The sequence below is a fragment of the Clarias gariepinus genome, chromosome 2 (genome assembly GCF_024256425.1).
Source record: "Clarias gariepinus isolate MV-2021 ecotype Netherlands chromosome 2, CGAR_prim_01v2, whole genome shotgun sequence".
NCBI classification, from domain to species: domain Eukaryota; kingdom Metazoa; phylum Chordata; class Actinopteri; order Siluriformes; family Clariidae; genus Clarias; species Clarias gariepinus.
Window position 1 is genome coordinate 49023712 of NC_071101.1, and position 27708 is coordinate 49051419.

Consider the following 27708-nt stretch of genomic DNA (forward strand, 5'->3'; position numbering starts at 1 on the left):
TACAATAGACTATATATGCTCTTCACTTTGACTTGTGTTCCTAGATATGGTACAACATTTGTTAAAAAATATTATAAATATTTGTTTACAGTGTGCACTATTTGAGCTCTTATGCATAGTTTATTAGCTAATGACATTGGCTTATTGTGTATTACAAATATAATATCACTTAGTATATTATTTAAATTATGTAGTAATCACAGATTTTGTCTTTTGTAAATTTTTTCCCCAGGTCTTTCAGTTGTGCTCTAGATGGACAAGATAATCAAATGGATTATTTGCAGGAGACTTCACTTTGTTTTATTTCCCTTAATACGTCATGTTTTAAGATTAATTATCCTCTAGAAATTCGGCTTTTTCTCTACATCCTCTTTAGCACATTTTCTCTTATCACAGTGATTGGAAATTTGCTTGTGATTATAACTGTTGTACATTTTAAACAATTAAGCACACCAACTAATTACCTGGTTCTCTCTCTGGCTGTCGCTGATCTGCTTGTAGGAGGAGTAGTGATGCCTCCTAGCATGATACGCTCTGTGGAAACTTGCTGGTATTTGGGGAGCACCTTTTGTAAAATACACAGTAGTTTGGATGTCACTCTCTGCACCGCCTCTATTTTTAACCTGTGTATTATTTCTTTGGACCGATATTATGCTGTATGTCATCCATTTCTATATCACAGAAAAATGACCCCTAACACTATTAGATTCATGATTGTACTGTGTTGGGCTATTTCTGCTACAATTGGGTTTGGCATGATATTTCTGGAGCTCAATATTCTTGGAAGTGAAGAGTTTTATTATAATAACTTCCTTTGTGAGGGTGCATGTTCAATATTTCAAACTAAAGTGGCAGGGTTGGCATTTACTATGTTTTGTTTTTACATCCCTGCATTAACCATGCTGTGTGTGTATCTGAAAATCTTTCGCACTGCACAAAGACAAGCTCGTGCAATTCAAGCTACTTACACAAATATGAAGGCTGTCGATGAAGGAAATTGCATCAGCAAGTCAGAAAGGAAAGCCACAAAAACATTAGCCATAATCATGGGAGTTTTTCTGAGCTCCTGGGCACCATTTTTTACCTGGTACTGCATTGATCCTTTTACAGGATATTCAGTTCCACCAGTTGTGCCTGACGTATTAATCTGGGTGGCATATTTCAATTCAACATGTAATCCAATAGTGTATGCATTTTTCTACAGCTGGTTCAGACGTGCTTTTAGAGTCATTTTGTTGGGTGAAATATTCCTGGCTAATTCTTCACACACCAGATTGTTTTAAATGTGTATACATATAGTGGGGCAAAAAAGTATTTAGTTAGCCACCAATTGTGCAAGTTCTCCCACTTAAAAAGATGAGAGAGGTCTGTATATTTTATCATAGGTATACCTCATCTATGAGAGATAAAATAAGAAAAAAAAATCTAGAAAATCACATCACATTGTAGGATTTTTTAAGAATTTATTTGTAAATTACGGGCATGGACACGTCTGGAACTGCAGGATTTGAATCCCTGGCAGTGCAGTGTGTTACTGATGGTAACCTTTGTTACTTTGGTCCCAGCTCTCTGCAGGTCATTCACTAAGTCCCCCGTGTGGTTATGGGATTTTTGCTTACAGTTCTTGTGATCATTTTAACCCCTCGGGGTGAGATCTTGCGTGGAGCCCCAGATCAAGGGAGATTTTCAATGGTTTTGTATGTCTTCCATTTTCTAATAATTGCTCCCACGGTTGATTTCTTCACTCTAAGCTGCTTACCTATTGCAGATTCAGTCTTTCCAACCTGGTGCAGGTCTACAATTTTGTTTCTTGTGTCCTTTGACAGCTGTTTGGTCTTGGCCATAGTTGAGTTTGGAGTGTCACTGTTTAAGGTTGTGGACAAGTTTTTTTTTATACTGATAACGAGTTCAAACAGATGCCAGAAATCTTGCTTGTTTGTAGATGATTAAATACTTATTTTACCGGGGAATTTACTAATTAATCAATGAAAAATCCTACCATGTGATTTTCTGGATTTTTTCCCCTTATTTTGTCTCTTATAGTTAAGGTATACCTATGATGAAAATTACAGGCTTGCCTCTCTTATCTTTTTAAGTGGGTGAACTGGTGGCTGATTAAATACTTTTTTGTCCCACTATATATTGTGGTTAGGGCTTAATTCGCATCCAAATTTTGACTATTGTTCAATAATAAGATAAATATGTTATACATTGCTTTTTAGACTTAATTTTATGAATAAAACTTTGAAACAATAGACATTGTCACAGGTTTGAGGGCTTTGAGGCAGCTTATCATAAAAAAATTCCCTTATCCGAAGCCTAATCCTTCACTTATTCTATCTGCACAGCCATTACTACCAAACTGAACATCTTAAAAGCAAAACAGATGAGACATAAGTGAGAAAACACTTGTTTGCATAATGTATTAGTTAAAATTCTACCATATACAATTTTAACTTGTGTACAAAACCTATGATTGTTGCAGGGTTTAAACCACTCCTTGCCACACTTATGGCAGGGATCTATAATTATACTTACAGATGTACAATTTAAATAATATTTTTTACAGATTGACAATTCTGATCATAATTGCAGTTACAGGTTAAATTTAGCAAATGCCTTTAACTACAGAGAATTTCAGAAGCACATTAAGCTAAAATCTTGTTACAGTTTATGTAAAAACGGTCATTAAATAAACTTAGAAACTGTACTACACCTTCTTACTTTTTTTACCCTTGGGTTGGTTTATTCTTAGATACTTTTGACTTTTACTCTACATCATACAGCAAATATTTATAATCTATATTTCAGATTGTATTGTTTGCAAAACTGTCGGATGTGTGCCATTTATTATCTAATTTAAATTTTTTTCGACATAACAGTTTAAAAAATGTATTCAAAAAAGTGTCTAGTAACAACTATGTTATATTAGAGGCCTAAAAAGTTTACCAGATAAAATGAGACGGATTCAATACATCTTATTCTAGGACTTAGTCATGTTGTAAGATTACTTTCAAAATCAAGCTGTTTCTTTGCTAAGATTTTAATATAATCAAAATAATAAAACGGATTCAGTTTTATTCCTGTTTGTTTGCAGAATAAAAATAGCAATAAAACACATTTTTACAAGAGCACTTTGCTAGAACTTCTGAGTTTAATGAGGCACAATGAGTTTATATGTGGAATCACTCATTTAAACGTGTGCATCATCAATAATCATTAATAAAATATGTACATATGCCATAGAATGTAGATGAATGCTGTAAGTATATTGTATTTTAATATTATTTACGTATAATATTATGTATGTAATAATATGTTATATATCATGTTATGTAGACATCTTGAACTTTTGCAGAATCATACACAATTGCACAGGTCAAATACTTTTTAGATTCTTTCTAAATGACTCCATTACTATAAAGAACTGAGAGATTTAAATTTGTGGCTTTTAAAATGCATATATATATATATATATATATAATATAGTATATTGTATAATGTACATGTATCTGACTACTCCAGAGTAAGAGAGTAAGAAAGTAGACATTTTGTCCTTTTTGTGAGTATTTTTAAATAAAAGAATACTTTGTAGATGTCAGGGATAACCCCTAGAGAGTGCTTGGTCAGGTGATGGAAGCGAACATTTGAACCGAGGTAGCTCGTTGGTTTCCTAATAAGTATTCATTTGTTTGGTAGTTCGGGGTCTTGCATTTATTGTTTATGTTGTCATCTGTTGTGTGGAGGTATTTTGTTACGTTTGCATTCTTTTGTTAATTTTGCATTTGTTTTTGTTACTTTACCAAGTTAGTCTGTTTCTGTTTCTTATCACATATTTTCCTCTGCATCTATGACTAACAATAAACCCACAGCCAGAAATAGTAGATAATCTTACCCTTCCTCTTATGATAAGTTTCTGTTACTATTTCTTATGTTAACATAAGAAGTGCCGAGCACCGGTCCTTTGACCGCTATGAGGGAAAAATAATACTTTACAAGTTGTTACAGTTTCTTGCATAAATCCACTTTTTTTTTCACGACAAGTTGTTTGCTGTGTCCTGTAGCTTACGGTCTTGAATTATCGTTACAACAACTTATTTGCTATATCATTCAGCTTCCGGGTACTCTAGCAGATTATGGTCAAAAGCTTGTGTTCTCCACACTTCCATATCTTAAACAACAACTAATAACTAACGTGCATGATAGACATGCAGCTACAGTACACAACTGTGGGATGATGTCACAGAACAACTAATGAAATGATGTCACAATACAACTTAAGAGTATAATACTAAATGCTTAACTAATAAACTTAATGTTAAATGCTTAACTAATAAAATTAATTAAATATGGCCCTTACAATGCAGTTTATATATATATATTGCGCGGGGACGCAATCCAGTGTCTTCTGGTGCCAGTCCCAAGTCTGGATAAATGCAGAGGGTTGTTTCAGGAAGGGCATCCGACATAAAAAACATTTGCCAAATCAATGATGTGAATCACACATTGTGGTACTCTGTGAGTCATTGGCCCACTGCATGTTAATGTGTAGTATTCCTCACATTTCCTTAGTGGTTCTACCCTGTGTATCATATTTTTTGTTATTGATGGAACAAAAAGTGTACATTATATTCAGGAATAAAATTATAAACAATATGAAATACATTTAATATAACCAGTATTTAGGCCCACCATCACAAGAAGATGAAGAAGAAAAAAAAAATTCATGAAAGAACATTGATTAATCCAGAGTCTGTTTTAAATATGTGCAGAGTTATAATTATTTTCGTGCACCTCCTAAACCATGGGTAAAACAAAGCATAAATAAATGGATTAATGGTGGAATTAAGATAAATAATAAATAAAACTTTCCAAAATGTTTCTCTGTGTAATTCAATAACATTGGCTAATAAACTGTAAATAAAATATGGAAGTAAACACACCAGAAACACAGACACTAAAATGCCGAGGACTTTAGCTGCTTTTCTCTCAGATTTCATTGAGTGTGAGGTGATTTTCTGTGTTTTAGGCCGTGTGCAATTATTAAGCTCTCTGATAGCAGTGGCATGTTTCTTAGCAATCACAAAAACCAGAGTATACAATATGATTATGACAGAAAGTGGAAATATAAAGGATAACACAAGATCAATTACAGACCAAACGTCATTAAGAAAGAGAAAACACTCTCCAGGACACAAGACAGAACTTTTGAAATTCCCATTAAAATATAGGATTGCTGTAGTATAGCCCAGCGGTAGACACCAGTTAAAAACAATTACAACACAAGTGATTCTCACGGAGACAATGTTCATATAAAGAAAGGGGTTTGAGAGAGCCAAATACCGATCCACAGCGATTAAAGCAATTGTATAGACTGATATATTGAGAAGACCACTAAACAGCCAGTAGATGCTGCAGAAAACTCTTCCAAAAATCCAGCATGACTCAATAGTCCAGATTAAAATTAGTGGCATTAGAAAAATGCCAACCAGGAAATCAGACACAGCCAGAGAGAGCACAAGCATGTTAGTCGGTGTGTGAAGCTGCTTAAAGTGAAAAACAGAGATGATGATGAGCAGATTTCCACACACTGTTAGCAAAACCACAACAGCTGAACACACATACAGTAAGATATAAACTGCAGGAGATACAGATCTCTCTGGACAGGAGAAATGCACACAGCGATCAGACCAATTAAACTCTTTCAGGTTCATGAAGACCTGTTTCTAATGCCTACAAAATTGTAAATGAAACAGCAGCTCTGATGCTTTTATACTTTAAAAAATTATTCACGCATTCCTAATTTAAGTGAGAGCATGATAGATATGATGCAACATCTTGTTGGAGGCCTAAACTAAATATCAGCAGAATGTTTCCACCCTCTCATGTGATCTTGATTGGACTAATGGGGCTCGACGGATATTTTTAATTTCCATCAAGGATATCACAAAAAAGGAACTTTTCATTGGATATTATGTGAACATGATTTAATATGGTAGCACAAGTGTTTTTTCTGACAAGCTAAATTATTTTTAATTGATGCCAACAGATTGCCCAATGAACAACAAGCAAAAAGAAAAAAAATCTTATAAATAAACACTGTAACATTAATGAGATGAGAAATGTCATTTACTCTTCCTGTGACAGTTAATGTTTAGATTCTTTCAAACACTATAGGCAGGCACTAAACTATGCATTGCACCCTGGCAAAGAGAATTTCCCTGTGCAATAATATAAATATTCTCTTCGCAGTGTTAAAGGAGGTTTGTAAATTTCTGATCCACTTTTTCCATACTCCACAGTTGGGCTTAGCTAATATTATACTGTGGTGTTATAGTGATGACTTGAAGAGAATGAACTAATTTCACTCATCTCTTCTTCAAATTCATCAACCTGTATATTAGATCCTGTACCGACACATTTTCTTAAACAGATAGTACCAGCAATAATAGAACCCCTGTTGAGAATAATTAATTCTTCACTCAGCATTGGATATGTTCCAAAATCTTTTAAAATTAGCAGTTATCAAACCAATAATTAAGAAACCTGACCTCGACCCCTGTCAGCTGTCCAGTTACAGACCAATATCAAACCTCCCCTTTATCTCTAAGATTCTGGAAAAGATAGTAGCGGAGCAGCTATGCTCATATATACATAGAAATGGCATACATGAACTGTATCAGTCAGGATTTAGGCCTCATCACAGTACAGAGACAGCGCTCGTTAAAGTAGTAAATGACATTCTATTGGCCTCTGATCAGGGTTGTGTAACTATGCTTGTACTACTTGACCTCAGTGCAGCTTTTGACACCGTTGATCACGCTATTCTTATTCACAGATGAGAAAATGTAGTGGGAATTAAGGGTACAGCCCTCTCCTGGCTCAGATCCTATCTGACCCATCGTTATCAGTATGTAAACTTAAATGGTGATTATTCTGCATGTTCTCTAGTGGAGTTTGGCGTTCCGCAGGGTTCAGTTTTAGGTCCACTGCTTTTTTCCCTTTACATGCTTCCTCTGGGCAACATAATCCGTAAGCATGGTATTAGTTTTCATTGTTATGCTGACGATACACAGTTATATGTCTCAGCAAAACCTGATGAGAAAAAACAGCTTACTAAAATTGAGCAATGTGTGCAGGACATAAGAAATTGGATGCTAATTAACTTCCTTCTGCTAAATCCGGATAAGACAGAAGTTCTTGTCATAGGACCGCATACAGCTAGGAGTAAAATTTTAGATCACACCGTAACTTTAGATGGCCTTTCTGTTCCATCAAATGCAACAGTGAAAGACCTTGGTGTGATTATTGATTCCAGCCTTTCATTTGAAGCACATGTAGATAATATTACCAGGATAGCATTCTTTCACCTCAGAAATATTGCCAGAATAAGAAATTAAACGACGCAGAAAAACTAGTTCATGCTTTTATCACCTCTAGGTTGGACTATTGTAATGCCTTACTGTCTGGTTGTTCAGCTAGATGCATAAATAAGCTTCAGCTAATCCAGAATGCAGCAGCGAGAGTCCTCACCAGAACCAGAAGATATGAGCACATCATCCCTATCTTATCTTCACTCCATTGGCTCCCTGTGAAATTTCGCATTGATTTTAAAATACTACTCTTGACATATAAAGCATTAAATGGTCTCGCGCCGCAGTACCTGAGCGAACTGCTAGTGTCTTACGATTCGCCACGCCTACTTCGATCAAAGGATGCAGGCTGCTTGTCAGTACTGCGTATTATGAAAATCCCCAAAGCCCCAAAGTTATGGAATAGTCTTCCAAATAGAGTTCGGGACTTAGACACAGTCTCAGTGTTTAAGTCCAGGCTAAAAACCTATTTATTTAGCCAAACATTTTTATAAATAGATTTGCCATAGGTAAAGGAGCAGATCTGGGGGACTCATGGACGTAGAGTATTATGGTGAACTGGTATGTTTGGATGCTGTCTTCCTCACTCTCATTGATCACTCAGGTTTGCTGATGGTGAGGTGATTGTTTGCTTTACATGTCAGGAAGCCCTCATGTTTGTGTTTCCTTCTGGCTCTCCCTTTTAGTTATGCTGTCATAGTTAGTCCTGCCGGAGTCTCTGCTTGCACTCTACAGTTAATATACATTCACATTATACATTGTGTGACTGTGACCTTACCTAACTGCCATCTCTCCTCTTCTTCTCTTTCCCCCCCTCTTTCTTTTTCCTCTCTCCTCCTGTCCCCCCCTTTCACTCTTTCTCTCTCTCTCTGTCGAGCTACACATGTCGTTCCTGAGCTGCCAGTGATCCAGACTCCCTCTGCCCTCAGGACCTGTCTGACCCATCCTGGTGCCCCGCTTCTGGCTGAAGATCTCGTCACATGGATGCCCCGTGTGTCTCTCTGGGATGCGTCTGGTGTCTGGGAATGATTCTCTCTACCTAGAAAATGGTTCTGGCCTTGACTGGTGTTGGCAACTGTTTCTCTGGGGACTTGACAGTTCGATAGTTCATGACTGGAACTTCTTACAAGTCTACCTGGGTCTTCAATAACTACCTGGACTCCATATTAACATCAATTAACATCAGCTATTATAGCTGAACTGCCTCCCACCCTACACACTGTATAAATGCAGATCATTTACTGCTTTCTGTTTCACCCAAATGAGGATGGGTTCCCTGTTGAGTCTGGTTCCTCTCAAGGTTTCTTCCTATTATCATCTCAGGGAGTTTTTCCTTGCCACTGTCGCCCTCGGCTTGCTCACCAGGGACAAACTGACCATTTTGATTCATACAAATTCACATTTCATACAAACTTAAATAATTCTTTTGACTGTGTAAAGCTGCTTTGCGGCAATGAAATTTGCTAAAAGCGCTATACAAATAAAATTGAATTGAATTGAATTGAATTGATGACCTGGGCCTCATACCTTTTGTTGTCACATATTATTTGGCTGGTGGTTAGTCTTTTGTCATTGTTTATTTGATGTATTAAGTGGAAGCAGTGTATTCTGAAAAATGCTCAAAAAAAAAAGGTTGACACAGAATTTAATTGTCATTCAAATTCTAGCCTATTTTGTTGGGAAATAACTAATCTGTCTACAATTTCTTTTTTAAAATTACTTGTGAGGAGCGTTGTCACGTTGGTCATGATGGAGTGTTGGAGCTCGAATATCAGCACATCAGCACGCACTGTGAGACGAAGGAACGACAGGTGCCTAGGTTGCCTTCATAGGTGGTGGTGGTGGGGCAGGGGGGCAGGGAGGCATGGTTCACGTTGCACGCTGAAGTCCTCACCTCGCACCCAAGAGAGCTGGAGCTGTTGGAGCTGGGTCGTGATGTCAGCGAGGGTATTCTTGGTGCTGAGCAGCTCCTTATGGTGAGCTCGAAGAAGAGCACCACGACTCTCCTGTGCTGATTTTATGCGATCAATATCTGCTGGATTCATACTGCTGGCTGGATTATTCTGTCACGGATGGAGCAGAATAAGGTGAATCCGAGTGCAGATGAAGCATCACAGCATTAGACAAGAGTATCTGTAAAATTAATCAGTCAGCGTATCAACCATACAAAATACATAAACCAAATGTCGCGGTCAAAAACAAGACGCGAGATAAAAACCTGGAAAGTCAAGCAGCGAAGCAACAATAAAAAACATAGAAAGAAAACGCGAGAGAATCGAGGCAGAAACACACGATAATTCAGCGATTTAAGTAGCGCACAGCACATGCTTAAATGCTGCAGTAATAGGCTTTGGATTAGAGACAGGTGTGAAGACGGGGCGGTAATGAGGGCTTGGACAAGGACACAGACAGGCCAGGTAAACATGAGCACATAAGGAAAGTGACAGCGTGGGAAAAAACAGGCAGACAGGGCATGAATAATGACAAAACGTATATGATGGTTTGCTAGTTATATGAATGTATGTGAATGTTTGTGCCTCTGATGGTGCCTTGTGGTCTAAATTCCCCGGGATAGGTTGTAGAGTAAACAAAATGGCAATGGATGGACAGATGGATAGTAATTTTGGAGGTATAATCTGCGTCATTGCAACCAAAATAGCACAACCTGCTTTGTATTTAAAATAATATGCTTATAATAGACGCCCCTAACCCAATATTATCCAGTTGCACTCCCTCTACCATTGCTGCCTGCTTTATTCTTCCACATTTGCTCGCTGAGTTATATATGAGCCCACTTAACTATTTAGTAAAGAGATGTGAGTTCAGTCTTTGTTTAAAAAACACAAAGGTAAGTTCTCTTACAGTACTGTTGACACACACACTCGCTCCGCAACTGGCACTAGGATCCGGAAGTAGTAAGTAGCATAAAAGGAGACAAGAAGGTGCTTCACATCGCTCAGTCATTGAGTTCGCCCATGTCATTCCTGACGGTTCGCCAGCCTTTCTATGAGTACTCACTTTTCTTGGGTTTACTTTCTGATCGAGTGTGTGTCACTAGGACGCGGGTTAAATTTGTGTTTTTCCCTTGCTCCACTTCTGAGAGAGTCCTTAGAATAACTCGCGTGGTTATCCTGCCTACTCGCGTCGCTTCTGCATTTGGGTTTACCATTCACGCTACAAAGGGCTTACCGCTAATCGCTTCATCTTCTCGCTTCGAAAATCTTCTAGTACTGTTTACTAGATCAAAAGAAAGTCACAAGAGCAGAGCCTTGGGTTTAATTTTACGGTTTAGTTATGAAACTAACACAAATTTCAGCAAGGAAAATGGATTGTGGTCGAATCAGACCGGTGAAATAACCTAAATGGCGCTCGCACATTCATCTTGCGTTCATCAACTTTAAATTTGGTCTCTATGGAGATAAAGAGGTGTGGCCATGGCTAAAACTTACTATTTTTAAGCTATTAAACTTAGTAATGTAATATGTAAATAATTTTATCAAATGCAAGTACATTGTATTACAAATTAGAACAATATACTTACCTATAATAGTAATGCAATCAAACTTAAAATTATTTTGTACATTGAAAATGATTGTTTAATTAGATATCAAATCCAGGTTTACAGTGTACTCACTACTATTATCCACTCTGTTAATACATACAGTATCTGCCATTAAGCTGGTCTGAAAGAACAATATGTCCCTTTTTGCACCTTTAGCTCATTATTGTTTGCTTTATAAGGATCACTAAGTTAAATATTGAGTATAATGTGGATTTAAAAATAAATATGACAAATTATTTTCATAAAATGTAAAGTTAATTTATTACTTTTTTTTAATTAAATACACCATACTATACTCTGTTGATGTTGAACTATTTGTTTTCTGCCCCACCATGCTTCACCAGGGATTAAACTGAAAGACTCCTATTGGCTATAACAAACTATAAATTAAAGTGTTCTTCTGTTCGGTTAACTAGTTTTATCTATTGTCTATTAGTTAAAGTATTTTGTTATTGTGTAATAGTGCTATATTTTTTTTTATACTATGCTAATGATGTGGTAATGCCTTTGATGTTTGATTTTTATTTTCTTTCGTGCTGGAATACATTCTGCATGCTGTAGATGGACAATATCATCAAGTTGGATATATTAGAGGAGCCTCCACGTTGTTTCAGTTCACTTAATACATCATGCATAAAGTTAGCTTATCCTTTGGAAATCAGACTTTTTCTCTACATCCTCTTTAGCATTTCTTGTCTTATCACTGTGTTTGGAAACCTCCTTGTGATTATAACTGTTTTACATTTCAGACAATTACACACATCAACTAATTATCTCATTCTCTCTCTGGCTGTCGCTGATCTGCTTGTAGGAGGAGTAGTGATGCCTCCTAGCATGATACGCTCTGTGGAAACTTGCTGGTATTTAGGAAGTACATTTTGTAAAATACACAGCAGTTTGGATGTCACTGTATGCACTGCATCCGTTATAAACCTGTGTATTATTTCTTTGGACAGATATTATGCTGTATGTCATCCACTTTTGTACCACAGTAAAATGACTCCTAGTACCATTAGATTCATGATTGTAGTGTGCTGGGGTATTTCTGCATTTGTTGGGTTTGGAATGATATTTTTGGAGCTTAACATTCTTGGAAATGAAAAGTTTTATTACAGTAATGTCCATTGTGAAGGTGCATGTATGGTTTTTCAAACTAAAGTGGCAGCAATTGTGTTTCCAATGTTTTCCTTTTATATGCCTGCAGTAATCATGCTTTGTGTGTATATAAAAATCTTACGCACTGCACAAAGACAAGCTCGTGCAATTCAATCTACAAATGCACAGTCAAAAAAAGCTGATGAAAAATCCAGTATGAGCAAATCAGAAAGGAAGGCAACAAAAACATTGGCCATAATTGTGGGAGTTTTTCTTACTTCCTGGGTGCCATTCTATGTCTGTAACTGCGTAGATCCATTTGCAGGATATTCAGTTCCTCCAGTTGTGTTTGATATTTTCCTTTGGATTGGATATTTTAATTCAACATTCAATCCAATAGTCTATGCTTTTTTCTACAGCTGGTTTAGACACGCTTTCAGAGTCATTTTATCTGGGGAAATATTTCAGGCCAATTCATCCCACACTCGATTGTTTTGATTGTTTGTTTTTTTTTTTTTTGGTTTTGTTTATTAAATATCTGTATTCTTGGTTTAAATTCTATTAATATTTATTTTAGGTAAAATTCTTTGTTAATAATGTTAATTAGCAAATTTTATAAACATGATTACCAGAGGTGTATTTGTTGTTCCATTCCTTTTTATCTGTATCTTTACTACACATATACACATATCCAGTGGGCTAACACCGCTACATTTCAAAGTAATAAAATAAAATAAGCAATCCCACCCTATTTAAATGAAACATCAAATCATCAAAACTGTCTACAAACAGCATTTACTAATGGAGTACCTTCTACGACTCTCAATTTATTACAAATTACCAAGTCTAGTCAAGTACTACAATGATTTCTCACCTGTTAACAGCAAAATGGATAATGATATTTTGGATAGCCAATATGGCATGGCAATCCAAAACTTGACTATATTATAAACCAGCTATACATTGCATAAATTCAGCATTTTTATGCAATGTATAGCTGCATGACAGCGGCCAAAATAAATCTGTTGCATTTGAAAGTCATTCGTGAAATGACTTTATTCATAAAAAACTGTTATATAAAGTATCTCTGTATCTGTTTATTGTAATTTAATTTCCAAAAATCCACTTTTCATAAGAATTACGTGGTCAAATTTTTTTTTTATTAGTTTATCCAAAAAATATTTCACTTTCTATAAGTATATATGTTTCACGTCTGTGAGGCGAGTATACACAGTTTATTTTCTGATGCGCTCCAGTTCACCAAAAACAATACAGAACAGTGCACCCTGTTTGCTTTCATTATTTTACCAAATCCTAACGTTTTTGCATCATTGTGAGTGCACTTAAATAAAAGTAGATTCTTATAAAGGCTAAATTCTAAATTTGTACTGTAATTTTAGTTCTGTGATTGTAAATTCGTTCAATGTATCACTTTTTATGCGGCAGTGGTACAGCGCAATACCAGTGCAATACCACAGTAAAAATGCATTTTGTTAAAATGTTTTCGTTATTTATTAAGGAAACCATGATGATCATAACAGCCTACTACATTAAATTTATATATATATATATATATATGTTTTTTTTTTTTTATATATATATATATATATATATATTTTGAGCTTTAGGAAATTCTCATGCGCTCTACACATAACACCGGCCCAACGCAGCCTCAGCTTGTAAAGAATTTCTGAAAACTACCGCTGACTGTGATGTCTCTGTAATGGTTAAAATAGTGGAGGTATTTTATTTTGGCTGTTAATGTTTGATTTAAAGGTTTTCTTGTCTTTAAACTACACAAAGCAGTGTCCTCCCACCTGGAAATTTCTCCAGCATACTGCATATCAAATTGATAGGCACGAGTTCTCATCTGTTACATTTTTGAGGACAACAGTCTTTTCAGCCCAAACGTAATCAACAATATTTAAAAAAGTTTTATTGTTATTGTTTTAATGTTATTTTGAGGTAAATTAAACAATAATAGCTAAAATAGTAAAATAAATAATTTAATGGTGTAATAGTTAAAATAAATAGTTAAAATATAAACAAGGGGAATGTTTGATGTCATGTAGGCATTATAAGATTTGTATTGAAAACTTCTATATAAAAAGTGACACAGCTGGCACGCCTAAAAATAGATGCAGGATTATTTTTTTATAGTCTTAATAAAAATGTTTTTCTAAATGTTGTTTACTTCCTCGTAGTCTAATCAGCGCTCTGTGAGGGTTTACCTCTAGAGGGCACTGTGTGCCTGATAATTTGGTTTTATAGTTTTTGGTTTGTAGACTCTGTCTCCCAGAAGGCACCTTGGTCAGGTGAGGGGGTGCTCATCTGAACCGAGGTAGCTCATTAAACTTTCTATAAATAGCTGTTAGTTCTGGGAAACTGGGTAGTGCATTATTTATATTTATATAAACATTAACTGTTATGTCATGGGGGTATTTAGTTTAAGTTTTGTCGTGTATGTCTGTTGACATAAAAAGGCTCTAGTTTTGTTATGTTTATGTTTATTAAGCTTTGGTGTTGTGGAGCTGTTTCTGTCTAGTGGAGTGTTGTGTGTTTGTCTCGAGGTTTATGTAAGTACTGTTCTGTGTTTTCCCAGTGTTTGTTTGTCTCCTGTTTAGGTTGTTGTAGGTTTCGTTATTTGTGTTTAGCCGCTAGCAGGTTTAGCCACTAGCAGGTTTAGCCTCCAGTAGGCTTAGCCTCTAGTCGGATTGGCCGCTAGTGGCTTTAGCCTCATGTGTGCTTAGCTTTTTGTGTGTTAGTCCCCATGTGGGTTCAGGTACTAACCCATTTAGATGCTAACACATTTAGATCATCAACCATGTCAACAATAACCAGATTAACTATTAAGCCGATCAGTCATTAGTCTCTCCAGTCATAATCTCGTCTTGTCCCTGGTCTCGTCTTGTCCCCGGTCTCTCCTTTCTCTGGTTTTCTCGTCTCTAATTTTTGTCATTGTGTAGCTTCAGCGCCATGTTTATTTTGTTAAGCTCTAAGCCTTGGTTAAGCTCTGCACCGGTGTATCGCTTAAGAGCCCAGTGCATCGGTTAATGTTTTGTGTAATAAAGACTCTTTTTTTTACCATTATCCCCCTGCGCCTATTTTTTCAAAAATTTTGTCAGTCATACACAGTACGATATGCAGTGAAATGTTTATATGACCACCAGTGACCTTAAAAAATAACTTAAGAAAACATAAGAAAGAAATATAAAAGAAAATAAATTTAACTAGTAAAATAAACTGTTCAAATAAGGACATACTAAAAATATAGAAGGAAAAAAGTGTGTATGTGTATATAAAAGTGACAATGGTTGTGCAAATACGCATAAAAAGGGACTTATTAAAGTGTCTTGTGCAATGGTCCAGAAATTAAAATATAAATATATAGTGCAAGTGTGTATGAATGTGTCCATGATTGTCCAGTCAATGTTGGGATTACTAATTAAAGATGTTATTACTCCTGTGTGGTGGTGTGGTTATCGCCTGCGGGAAGAAGCTCCTCCTCAGTCTCTCTGTGTTGGCCTTCAGGGAGCGGAATCGCTTCCCAGATCGCAACAGAGAGAACAGTCCATTGTTGGGATGGCTGAGGTCCTTCACGATCTTCCTGGCCTTGGTCCAGCACCGCTTGCTGTAGATTAAGTGTAGGTCAGGGAGCTCGGTGTGGATAATGCACTCAGCTGATCGCACCACCTTCTGTAGAGCTCCTCTGTCCTGCATTGTGCTGTTTCCAAACCAGGTTGTGATGTTTTCCGTTAGGATGCTCTTTAGAGTAGAAATTTCTGAGCATCTAGTGGCTATGCAGTCATAGGTGTACAATGAGTACAGCAGGGGGCTCAGAACACAACCCTGGGGGGCTCCAGTGCTGAGAGTGAGTTAGGCTGAGACATGTCCACCCATCCTTACTGCCTGTGGCCTGCCAGTCCGGAAATTGGAGATCCACTGGCACAGAGATGAGCTGAGTCCCAAGTGCTCCAGCTTGGTGGTGAGTGTGGAGAAAATTATGGTATTTAATGCTGAGCTATAGTTTATGAAGAGCATTTTAACATAATTTCCTTTCCTAGTGTCCAGGGGCCTCATGTACAAAGACTTGCATTGAATTCATACTAAAACATTGCGTATGGACAAAGCTGTAAATGTGCGTACGCAGTAAAAGAAATATGATGTATGAAACACTGCGTACGCGAAATCCCACGCATATTCTCTTTGTACATCCGAATTAACGTGAAATTGAGCGCACGTGCACGAGCGCAAACCCCTCCCTGCCTCCTCCTCCGTATAAATATGGTAATGACTCCACTTTGGCAAAACCAAACGAAAAAGCAATGGCAAAAGCAAGCAAGAAGAGAAACTTCACAGAATGTGAATTGGAGGTGTTCTGATCGGAGGTAGACCTGGAGAAAAACTCTTAATATCTTTAAATCTTTAAATACATCACTTAGTAAGAAGCCACCCATCGCGCACCTTGCCACCCTGGAGCCTCATCCCAACCATGCTGTTTGTGAGGATGAATGAATCATGGGTTGTCCCAGGCCACCTTGCCACAATATTTGTTAGGTGCATTTGTGCATCACATATTATTTGCACATTTATTAATTGGAAATGTTTCCGATTCACGTATGCAAATTCGTCTTCAGATGGCGTCTTTATAGCAATGTGCATGCAGTCGATTGCTCTGATTACATTAGGAAAACCGGCGATTGCTGCAAATTACGCTTTAATGTTTGGCTGGTCAACTGCATGGTATGGAAACCTTATATACCTGCTAGACATGCGGATGATCCCGTCCCATACAGCTGGCATTGCACGGCTCAAAGACGACTGGCTTACCCCCGAGCGGCCTGCCAGTTCCCTTTGGAAAGGACCAGTTGCCAGGAAACCAAGCGTTGTCAGCACCTGTAAGGGGATGGGTAATGCGTGGCTCCTCGCTGTCTCTCTTTCCAAATTTGGACAAGAAATACACGCACGCCAGACATGAAGTTGGCGTGGAAAAACGCACATTCTCACGTTAATTTCACTGTTAGTAAATCCGACCGTGTACGTGAAAGCTGGCGTAAGCAAAGTTTTTGTGCGTGCGCAGCGTTGATACATGAGGCCCCAGGTGAGTGAGCGATGTGTGGAGGAGATGAGAGATTGCATCGTCTGTGAACCGGTTCGGGCGGTATGCAAACTGTAGTGGGTCGAATGTGTCTGGTAGTGAAGAAATGAAGTCTCTGACCAGCCGCTCAAAGCACTTCATCACTACTGAGGTGGGGGCTACAGGTTTCATAAAGAGATGTTAAATATCTCTGTTAACACAGGTGCTAGCTGGTCTGCGCAGGCTCTGAGGATATGACCTGAGATGCCGTCTGGTCCTGCTGCTTTCCTGGTGTTCACTCTCTTGAAGGCTCTCCTAACGTCGTGCTTGGTGATGATGAGCGCGCTTAGGTGCTAGCTGGTCTGCGCAGGCTCTGAGGATATGACCTGAGATGCCGTCTGGTCCTGCTGCTTTCCTGGTGTTCACTCTCTTGAAGGCTCTCCTAACGTAAAGCTTGGTGGTGATAAGCGCGCTTCCGGTGCTGGCAGTGTCTTTCTGTCTGTAGCCGTTAGCGCTGCTAGCATTAGCATCACTAGCGTCTTAGGCTGCAGCCTCAAAGCAAGCATAGAAAGTGTTCAGCTCTCGTCTGCCAGAGTCACATCCGCATTCGTCATACCGGATGTTGGTGTTTTATAATCTGTTATTGTCCTTAGTCCCTGCCACAGGCTCCTAGAGTCACTCTGTTGGAGCTGTGACTCTAGTTTCCTCCCATTCCACCTCTTTCACCACCTTCCGGATGTTATATAGCGCAGCTTTGTACGAGTCCATGTCCCCAAACGCAAGTCCTGCGTTATAGGCAGCGATGTGAGATCTCAGGGTGTCGCAGATGGTTTTATCCACCCACGGCTTCTGGTTGGGAAACGTTCTGATAGTCCTTTTCTTCACGGTATCATTTGCTAGGTTCCCCGATGAATCCCACAACTGCTTCCGTAAACACGCTAATGTCATCGGAGCCGTTTCTGAACATGTCCCAGTCTGTGTCATCATGTGCGTCCTGTAACGTGGCTACTGATTGGTCCGTCCAGCGTGTGACCTCCATCTGAAACGGAACTTCCTGTTTCAGCCTCTGTTTGTATTTTTGCATGAGGAAGATGGCGGCATGGTCAGATTTCCCAAACGGTGGGCGAGATTAAGCCTTGTAGCCGTCCTTGACTGTAGTGTAGCAGTGGTCCAGTGTCCTTTCGGCCCTGGTGGAGCAGGTGATGTGTTGATGAAAGTTACCATCCCTTGCCACAATAAGCGCAGCGTCCCGGTGCTGTGTCTGGTGATGGACAGTAGTTCCAGGTTTGGTGTGCAGGAGCGTGTGAGAGGAACAATGCTCGCGCTGTTGCACCAGCTGCTGTTTACCATTAAACACACGCTGCCTCCCCTTGACTTCCCCGAGTCCCGCGTCCTGTCCATGCGGTGAACCGAGAAGAACTCGGCCGGCTGGATGGCGTGGCCTGGCACCGCTGGGTTCAGCCATGTCCCGGTGAAGCAGAAGAGATTGCAGTCCCGAATGTCTCTCTGGAACTTTACTCTGGCCCTGAGATCACTGAGCTTGCTCTCCAGTGACTGGACATTGGCGAGCAGGATGCTAGGTAGAGTTGTGTGGTGTGCATGGGCTCTTAGCCTGTTCCTGACGCTGGCTTGTTTTCCTCGGGGCCGCCGTTTAGCGTTGGGTCCTTTGTTTTCCCTCAGGATCTCACTCGGCCAGCTTGGATCCGGAGTTAAAAACATTGAATTGTAAGTACGTTGTATACCAATAGAGACAAGAGTGTCTCTATCATACTTAATGTACTCAATGGTGGTGATTTTGCCAATTTTAAAACACTGAAAACTAACTTAAAAAACAAAAACAAAGAACAGGTGATCGGAGCAGCCGTGACGGCAGTTGTCAGTTTATTAATCCTTGTGCCTGGTTAAGGTTTAGTATTCACTGTGCACCGTTTGTACATCTGTTATATTACAACTATATTATAACTCTCAGAAAGACCTTTTAATTAGTCAGCTCAGTGCAGCTCAGGAAATGTCCAGGAGTACCTGCAATGTCCTGGATTGCCACTAGCTGTCACCATTTTTTTTTTATGCTGTTTTATGCTTTTATGTTTTTTACTGCTTGGCATTTGTAGGCAAGCAGTTATGGGGTTTGTCCTCACCCTGCGAGCTGTTGCACTCTGAACCCTTGATGCTAATTTTGCACCGTGTGGAAAAAAGCTTACAGCTAAGAGCCCAAACAGACATGCTGCATGGTAGCTTTTACCTATCCAGTGGAAGTTGGGTGTCAAGACTACAGATGGACATCCATGACAATTAAATGCTTGGAAAGGCAGCAGAACAATGGAACTTCTGACAGAGAATGGAAGCAAAAGATCCTAGGGTTGACTGCAAAAAAAAAGACAGGAAGACATTCTTATTATGGCCTCACCCCCCAAAAAATGTCCAGTGGCATCAATGAAGGTGCATCAGACATAATATATATATAAAGATGAGAAAAAGATAAAAAAGATGAGAGGCCTGTCATTTTTATTATAGGTATACCTCAACTGTGTAAAACAAAATAAGAAAAAAAATCCAGAAAATCACATTGTAGGATTATTAAAGAATTTATTTGCAAATTATGGTGAAAAATAAGTATTTGGTCACCTACAAACAAGGAAGATTTCTGGCTCTTACAGCCCTGTAACTTCTTCTTTAAGAGACTCCCCTGTCCTCTACTCGTTACCTGTATTAATGGCATCTGTTATTAGTATAAAAGATACCTGTCCACAACCTTAAACAGTCACACTCCAAATTCCACTATGGCCAAGACCAAAGAGCTGTCAAAGGACACCAGAAAAAAAATCATAGACCTGCACCAGGCTGGGAAAACAAGTGTGAAGGAATCAATTGTGGGAGCAATTATTAGAAAATGGAAGACATACAAAAAAACTGATAACCTCCCTCGATCTGGAGCTCCACACAAGATTTCACCACTTGGGGTCAAAAAGATCACAAGAACTGTAAGCAAAAATCCCGGAACCACACGGTCGGACCTAGTGAATGACCTGCAGAGAGCTGGGACCAAAGTAACAAAGGTTACCATCAGGTTAACACACTGCGCCGCCAGGGACTCAAATCATGCAGTGCCAGATGTGTCCCCCTGCTTAAGCCAGTACATTTCTAGGCCCATCTGAAGTTTTCTAATGAGGAGCATGAGACGTCGTTGTCAAGCTGTCATTGTGGCAAATGGTGGAAACACCCGCTACTGACATTGTCAATTTTCGTTATTTGGGGTTATCCCTGTTATTGTCTAAATTTTTAGGGTAATAAATATTAAACTAATGAAAATGGTGTTTCTTCTCATACATTATTAGTAATATCAAAGGGAACTTTTACTTATTTGATTTAAATTTAGATCAAATAGGTAAAAGCACTTATGTTAACTTACATTGTGAGTAGTGTAGATAACATTAAGAACATCAGTCAAGGGCCCAACAGCAACAGCTTAGTGGTTTCAAAATTCAAACTTACAGTCTAATGAACGATACAAACTTATCCAACACTGCTTTAGGTATATTGAAAACCATGTCTACAATAGCAGAATCACTAACTATAATTTCATTTTAAACTTTAGGCATACACCCTTAGCTAAAAACTTAACCAAATTTAAAATGTAGTCAAAATGTGAAATTGTGTACACAATTAATAAGCATACTCTAGAATATAAGCATGGAAGTTATTTTAGATTAGATATGAATTTTACAATACGTGTAAAATTTCTGTTAAATGTGAATATAATGTCTGGTACATAATCAGTATTGTTTTATGTTACTTTTAAGGGAATAAACCTTACTAAACCTTAGAGTCTGCTCTAAGCTGTGATTTGTGCTCTTTGTCTTTCTTCTTTCATCAAACTCCACCAGGGATTAAATGGATAGACGTCATTGGCTACAATAGACTATATATGCTCTTCACTTTGACTTGTGTTCCTAGATATGGTACAACATTTGATAAAAAATATTATAAATATTTGTTTACAGTGTGCACTATTTGAGCTCTTATGCATAGTTTATTAGCTAATGACATTGGCTTATTGTGTATTACAAATATAATATCACTTAGTATATTATTTAAATTATGTAGTAATAACAGGTTTTGTCTTTTGTAATTTTTTTCCCCAGGTCTTTCAGTTGTGCTCTAGATGGACAAGATAATCAATTTGGATTATTTGCAGGAGACTTCACTTTGTTTTATTTCCCTTAATACGTCATGTTTTAAGATTAATTATTCTCTAGAAATTCGGCTTTTTCTCTACATCCTCTTTAGCACATTTTCTCTTATCACTGTGATTGGAAATTTGTTTGTGATCATAACTGTTGTACATTTTAAACAATTAAGCACACCAACTAATTACCTGGTTCTCTCTCTGGCTGTCGCTGATCTGCTTGTAGGAGGAGTAGTGATGCCTCCTAGCATGATACGCTCTGTGGAAACTTGCTGGTATTTGGGGAGCACCTTTTGTAAAATACACAGTAGTTTGGATGTCACTCTCTGCACCGCCTCTATTTTTAACCTGTGTATTATTTCTTTAGACCGATATTATGCTGTATGTCATCCATTTCTATATCACAGAAAAATGACCCCTAACACTATTAGATTCATGATTGTACTGTGTTGGGCTATTTCTGCTGCAACTGGATTTGGCATGATATTTCTGGAGGTCAATATTCTTGGAAGTGAAGAGTTTTATTATAATACCTTCCTTTGTGAGGGTGCATGTTCAATATTTCAAACTAAAGTGGCAGGGTTGGCATTTACTATGTTTTGTTTTTACATCCCTGCATTAACCATGCTGTGTGTGTATCTGAAAATCTTTCGCACTGCACAAAGACAAGCTCGTGCAATTCAAGCTACTAATACAAATATGAAGGCTGTCGATGAAAGAAATTGCATCAGCAAGTCAGAAAGGAAGGCCACAAAAACATTAGCCATAATCATGGGAGTTTTTCTGAGCTCCTGGGTGCCATTTTTTACCTCTAGCTGCATAGATCCATTTACAGGATATTCAGTTCCACCAGTTGTGCCTGACGTATTAATCTGGGTGGCATATTTCAATTCAACATGTAATCCAATAGTGTATGCATTTTTCTACAGCTGGTTCAGACGTGCTTTTAGAGTCATTTGGTCAGGTGAAATATTCCTGGCTAATTCTTCACACACCAGATTGTTTTAACTCAATATTTTTTCATTTTACTAATCCAGAGCCTACTTCTTTACTTATCCTATCTGCACAGCCATTACTACCAAACTGAACATCTTAAAAAGCAAAACAGATGGGACATTAGTAAGGAAACACATTTTGCATAATGTATTGGTTAAAATTCTAACTTTTAACTTGTGTACAAAACCTATGGTTGTTGCAGGGTTTAAACCACTCCTTAAACCACCCTTATGGCAACAGTCTTTAACCATACTTACAGATGTACAAACTATAAAAAATGAATCATGAGGCTTGTAATTTTTATTTTAAAAAATGATGTAATCATTAAAAATAATGTGCATATTTCATTTTAAAAAATGGTTTTCTGTGTTTTTTATAATATATTGAGAACATTTCACTAATAAAATAAAAAATAAAAAATACCTATTTTTTAAGGAAATTAGTGCAGTTTTTAGGCTTAATTTGAGGAACCATTTCGTCCAAAAATGTGAGGCTTCATATTTATTTTAAGAGAATTGGCCCAGTTATCCGGGTTTTATTAAGTAACAACAGGGTTAGGGTTAGGGTTATATACCCAAAATGGGGGCAGTGGTCAGACCCCATTTTGAAGGAACAGGCGAACAGTGTAAAATGTTAAGAAATAAGTTAAGCCCCTTACTAATTTTTATACTTTATTTTGATTTCTTAAATAAGCTCCTTTGTTGCATTAGTGTCAGCAATATAAATTAAATAAAATAAAATAAACATTATGAACATTTCTAAAAAACATTCTGTCCGCCATTAGCATACTTGAGCTTGTTGTTGTGTCTTCACAGTTCACTGAAACAAGTTTTGGGGAGTTATATCTCACCTATGTGGTTTCGCGCGATGGCCGTAAATACGGTTCATTATGATTCACCGCGAGTTTTTGGCGCTGTGAGTACGTTTTCATCTTTCCGCGCGAAAATTTAAACATCTTTAATTTTTTTGCTGGTCCTCGTGGAAGCTTGCGGATCTTACAGAACTTCACGGAACGCCGGCGGAACATTGGCGGGCAATCGCGCTGACTCACGGTGCCTGACACCGCATCTCACCGTGAGTCAAACCGCATAGATGCGATAGGGGTATTAGTGTTTTACAATGTTACAAAGATATGAAAATGGTTCACTATACAAGTTCTCTCAGGTTTTAGTACAGAATGTGACTATTCCCACAAGAAATGATGTTAGCATATAATGCTAAACAGTTGATTTCAATGGCATAGAAATTGTCAGTTACAAACTGTTTTACAAATTGTTTTACAGATCTTAAATCTGAAATAAAAGCATGTTTAACACAAAAATGCATTATGTATTCATTTCATTATGAAATGTTTTTTATATTATTAAGTAATTTACCTTAATACATATAAGTACCTTTTGTTTAATCTGCTTAAACTAAAAATGATTATTCCACTAATAATGTTAAAATCATCATGTGTCAGGCTAAATAATTTAGGATGTTTTACATTAATTATTTAAGTAGATTCTGCTAGGGGATAAAATCAAGCCCTAAATACTTTAAAATAATATGCGTCTGGCTAAATAGTTTAGGACTTTTTACATGATTTATTCAAGTAATAAAAAAAAAATCAAGCCTTAAAAACTGCTTAAAAATTATATGTGCAATTTTATTACCATATTATTTTAAGTAGATAGCACATAAGATTTTTTACAGTGCAATTCAAATAATATTTTTTTAACAATTCTAAACATAATTGCAGTTATAGGTTAAATTTAGAAAATACCCTTAACTAAAAAGAATGACAAAAGTACATTAAGCTAAAATCCTGTTACAGTTTATGCAACAGTCATTAAATACACTTAGAAACTGTACTAAACCTTCTTACTTAGACATTTTTCAATTTATTTATTTTTTTACCCTTGAGTTGATTTATCCTTGGAATTTTTTTATTTTTTTTTTTACTCTACATCATACAGAAAATATTTATAATCTATCCTTCAGGTTGTATTGAAAGCAGAGTTGTTGGATATGTGGCATTCATTACCTAATTCGAGAAAATTTCTTTGACACAGTTAAAAATATAATAATCTAGTGATAACTATGTTATAGCAGAGGCCTAATTAGTTTACCAGACAAGACGAGACTGATTCATTACATCTTATTACTTGAAGTCATGTTGTATGATTATTTTCAAAATCAAGCTGTGTCTTTGGTAGGAAGCATGGATTTTAATAGGGTGAGAATAAAAAAAACTAGTTCAGTCTTATTTCTGTTTGTTTGCATAATAAAAATAGCAATGAAAACATTTTTACAAGACTTTACTACAGTAGCAGTACTTAAATCCTACAGCTTATAATACAAACTCACTTATTTTCCCCAATATATCACACATCATTGCTGTCAGCGCTGTGCTTAAAGAGACAGATTCTTATTAGTCAGACCATATAAAAATGTGCATAGTAAAAGTATCAGTTATTTCAAAATGCTAGATTATTACCATTTCCGAAATTCTCGTATTGCTTATTACCGGTATACTGTGCAAACTTTGAGGTAGCTTTTGTAAAGTGTGCCCTTGGTTATTTGGTTGGCGTTATATCCTGTCACAAACACAACATTTTTTCATATGTATATAAAAAAATGTATATACATAGTGTCTTACTTTACAGCATAAATGACTTTAAAATTATTTAAAAGTAAAACTCTTATGTGTTCTTTTTTTTCTTTAATGATTATTCAGTGTGCATGTCTGATTTACAGAATTTAATGTGTGTGCTGACAGTGTGGACACAGTGAAGGCAATAATCTTTCAAAAATGATATGATAGTTTGCCAGTTATATGAATGGGTGTGTATGTGAGTGTGTGTTTGTGCCCTGTGATGGTGCCTTGTTGTCTAAGTTCCCAGGAGAGGTCACAGGCCCTTCGCAACCCAACACAGGGTAAGCAATATGGAAATCGATGGACAGATGCCTAGTTATTTTGGCGGCACAATCTGTGTCACTCTTAATTATTATGGCTAATGACTAATTCTTCAACATTTGGTCACTGCAGTATTACAGTGCCCACTTAACTGTTTAGTAAAGAGATGGTAGTTCAGTTTCTGTTTAAAAACAACAAAGGGAAGTTCTCTCTCACATAGTTTTTCCTCAACAGATTTATGGTCTGTAGTGAAATTTATTTTTATAAGCTTGATAAGAGTGAGGATGAGGTTCATGTTATCAGGAATTATCAGGGAGTTGTGGAATAGAGAAAAAAAAATGGTGCTTTGGGGGCCCCCAGAATTACTGTAGATGAACAAGTCACTGGCAGCAATACTGATTTCTGCATTTGATATGATAAATTCAAATCTTTACAGAGTTTACACATTTGGGTCTGTCCTCTACTACTTTTATCCACTCTGTTATTACATATCTGTCATTTAGGGGGTTTGAAGGAACAATATGTCCTTTTTTGCACCTTTAGTTCATTATTCTTTGCTTTATAAGGATCACTGACTTGAAGATTGAGTATAATGTGGATTAAAAAATAAAGATGACGAACCATTTCTATAAAATTTTAAGTTAATGCCGTTTTTTTTTTTTTTTTTTTAATGAAATTCAGCATACTACAGTATACTCTGTTAATGTTGAACTGTTTGTTTTCTGCCCCACCATGCTTCACCAGGGATTAAACTGATGGTCTCCTATTGGCTAAAACAAACTATAAATTTTATAAGTGATCTTCTCTTTGGTTTACTTGTCTTATCTATTATATGTTAGTCAATGTATTTGGCTATGCTAATTATGTGATAATACCAAAATTTGGTTTTGATGTTTGATTTTTATTTTCTTTCGAGCTGGAATTCATTCTGCATGCTGTAGATGGACAATATCATTAAGTTGGATATATTACAGGAGCCTTCACTTTGTTTCAGTTCACTTAATACTTCATGTGTAAAGTTAAATTATTCTCTGGAAGTCAGACTTTTGCTTTACATTCTCTTTAGCATTTCTTCTCTTATCACTGTGTTTGGAAATCTCCTTGTGATCATAACTGTTGTACATTTCAGACAATTACACACTCCAACTAATTACCTTATTCTCTCTCTGGCTGTTGCTGATCTGCTTGTAGGAGGAGTAGTGATGCCTCCTAGCATGGTACGCTCTGTGGAAACTTGCTGGTATTTAGGGAGCACATTTTGTAAAATACACAGCAGTTTGGATGTTACTGTGTGCAGTGCATCTATTATAAACTTGTGTATTATTTCTTTGGACAGATATTATGCTGTGTGTCATCCATTTCTATATCACAGGAAAATGACCCCTAACACTGTTAGATTCATGATTGTTATATGTTGGGGCATATCTGCAGCACTCGGGTTTGGTATGATATTTCTGGAACTAAATATTCTTGGAAGTGAAGATTTTTATTACAATACCTTCCTTTGTGAAGGTGCATGTATGGTTTTTCAAACGAAAGCAGCAGCTTCAGTGTTTCCTATTATATGCTTTTATATGCCTGCAGTAATCATGCTTTGTGTGTATATAAAAATCTTACGCACTGCACAAAGACAAGCTCGTGCAATTCAATCTACAAATGCACAGACAAAGAAAGCTGATGAAATATCCAGTATGAGCAAATCTGAAAGGAAGGCAACAAAAACATTGGCCATAATTGTAGGAGTTTTTCTTACTTCCTGGGTGCCATTTTATATTTGTAACTGCGTAGATCCATTTGCAGGATACTCAGTTCCTCCAGTTGTGTTTGATATTTTCCTTTGGATTGGATATTTTAATTCAACATTCAATCCAATAGTCTATGCTTTTTTCTACATCTGGTTTAGACACGCTTTCAGAGTCATTTTGACTGGGAAAATATTTCAGGCCAATTCATCCCACACTCGATTGTTTTGATTGATTTTTTTTTTTTTTTTAGTTTAAATTCTATTAAGCTTTATTTTAGGTTAAATACTGTAAAGTGTTAATTAGAGACTTGTATTAACTTAATACTGGAGGTGTTTAATACGTTTATCTGCTGTTCCATTCCTTTCTATCTGTATCTTCCCTATCTTTTGTGTACACAAATGCAATGAGCTAATACAGATACATTTCTGTCAGTGATGTTTCAATGGTTATTGCTCAGTAATTGTGCGATGGATTGGCACCCTGTCCAGGGTGTACCCTGTCTTGTGTCGATAGGCTCCAGGTCCATGCGACCCTAAATACAGGATACAGATACACTATATACAGTAGAAGTTGAGTGATTTTATAAGCAAAATAGCAAAGTAATAAAATATAAAAGAATGAGCAATGCCACCCTATTCTAATAAAACATGAAACTATTAAAACTGTCTACAAACAGTATATACTAATGGAGTGTCTACTACAATTCCCAATTTATTACAAATCATCAAGTCTAATCAAGAACTACAAAGATTTCTTACCTGTTAACAACAAATTG

At 37.1% G+C, this 27708-nt stretch overlaps 5 protein-coding genes across 5 annotated transcripts; 4 read left to right on the forward strand and 1 right to left on the reverse strand.

Annotated features, from left to right (window-relative positions):
• The first annotated feature begins 269 nt into the window (after positions 1 to 269).
• On the forward strand, positions 270 to 1283 carry LOC128512843 (trace amine-associated receptor 1-like). The gene has a single exon (XM_053486285.1). It carries the CDS (start codon positions 270 to 272, stop codon positions 1281 to 1283), a length of 1014 nt encoding a protein of 337 aa, XP_053342260.1.
• Positions 1284 to 4724: 3441 nt separating this feature from the next.
• On the reverse strand, positions 4725 to 5714 carry LOC128511836 (trace amine-associated receptor 13c-like). Its single transcript, XM_053484836.1, has one exon. The coding sequence runs from the start codon at positions 5712 to 5714 to the stop codon at positions 4725 to 4727; it is 990 nt and encodes a 329-aa protein (XP_053340811.1).
• A 5782-nt stretch (positions 5715 to 11496) lies between these two features.
• Positions 11497 to 12528, forward strand: LOC128513306 (trace amine-associated receptor 1-like). Its single transcript, XM_053487042.1, has one exon. The coding sequence runs from the start codon at positions 11497 to 11499 to the stop codon at positions 12526 to 12528; it is 1032 nt and encodes a 343-aa protein (XP_053343017.1).
• An 8741-nt stretch (positions 12529 to 21269) lies between these two features.
• LOC128513087 (trace amine-associated receptor 1-like) lies at positions 21270 to 22301 on the forward strand. Its single transcript, XM_053486717.1, has one exon. The coding sequence runs from the start codon at positions 21270 to 21272 to the stop codon at positions 22299 to 22301; it is 1032 nt and encodes a 343-aa protein (XP_053342692.1).
• A 3828-nt stretch (positions 22302 to 26129) lies between these two features.
• LOC128541328 (trace amine-associated receptor 1-like) lies at positions 26130 to 27161 on the forward strand. Its single transcript, XM_053511700.1, has 2 exons — positions 26130 to 26448; positions 26521 to 27161. The coding sequence occupies exons 1-2, from the start codon at positions 26130 to 26132 to the stop codon at positions 27159 to 27161; spliced, it is 960 nt and encodes a 319-aa protein (XP_053367675.1).
• The last annotated feature ends 547 nt before the right edge of the window (positions 27162 to 27708 follow it).

What these genes read in the sequence shown, in the direction of transcription:
- LOC128512843 (XM_053486285.1), top strand. Translation starts at nt 270, where the DNA reads ATGGATTATTTGCAGGAGACTTCACTTTGTTTTATTTCCCTTAATACG.
- LOC128513306 (XM_053487042.1), top strand. Translation starts at nt 11,497, where the DNA reads ATGGACAATATCATCAAGTTGGATATATTAGAGGAGCCTCCACGTTGT.
- LOC128511836 (XM_053484836.1), bottom strand. Translation starts at nt 5,714, where the DNA reads ATGAACCTGAAAGAGTTTAATTGGTCTGATCGCTGTGTGCATTTCTCC.
- LOC128513087 (XM_053486717.1), top strand. Translation starts at nt 21,270, where the DNA reads ATGGACAAGATAATCAATTTGGATTATTTGCAGGAGACTTCACTTTGT.
- LOC128541328 (XM_053511700.1), top strand. Translation starts at nt 26,130, where the DNA reads ATGGACAATATCATTAAGTTGGATATATTACAGGAGCCTTCACTTTGT. An exon ending in GTATTTAGGGAGCACATTTT is followed by an intron (nt 26,449 to 26,520) that starts GTAAAATACACA and finishes TTATTTCTTTGG; the next exon opens with ACAGATATTATGCTGTGTGT.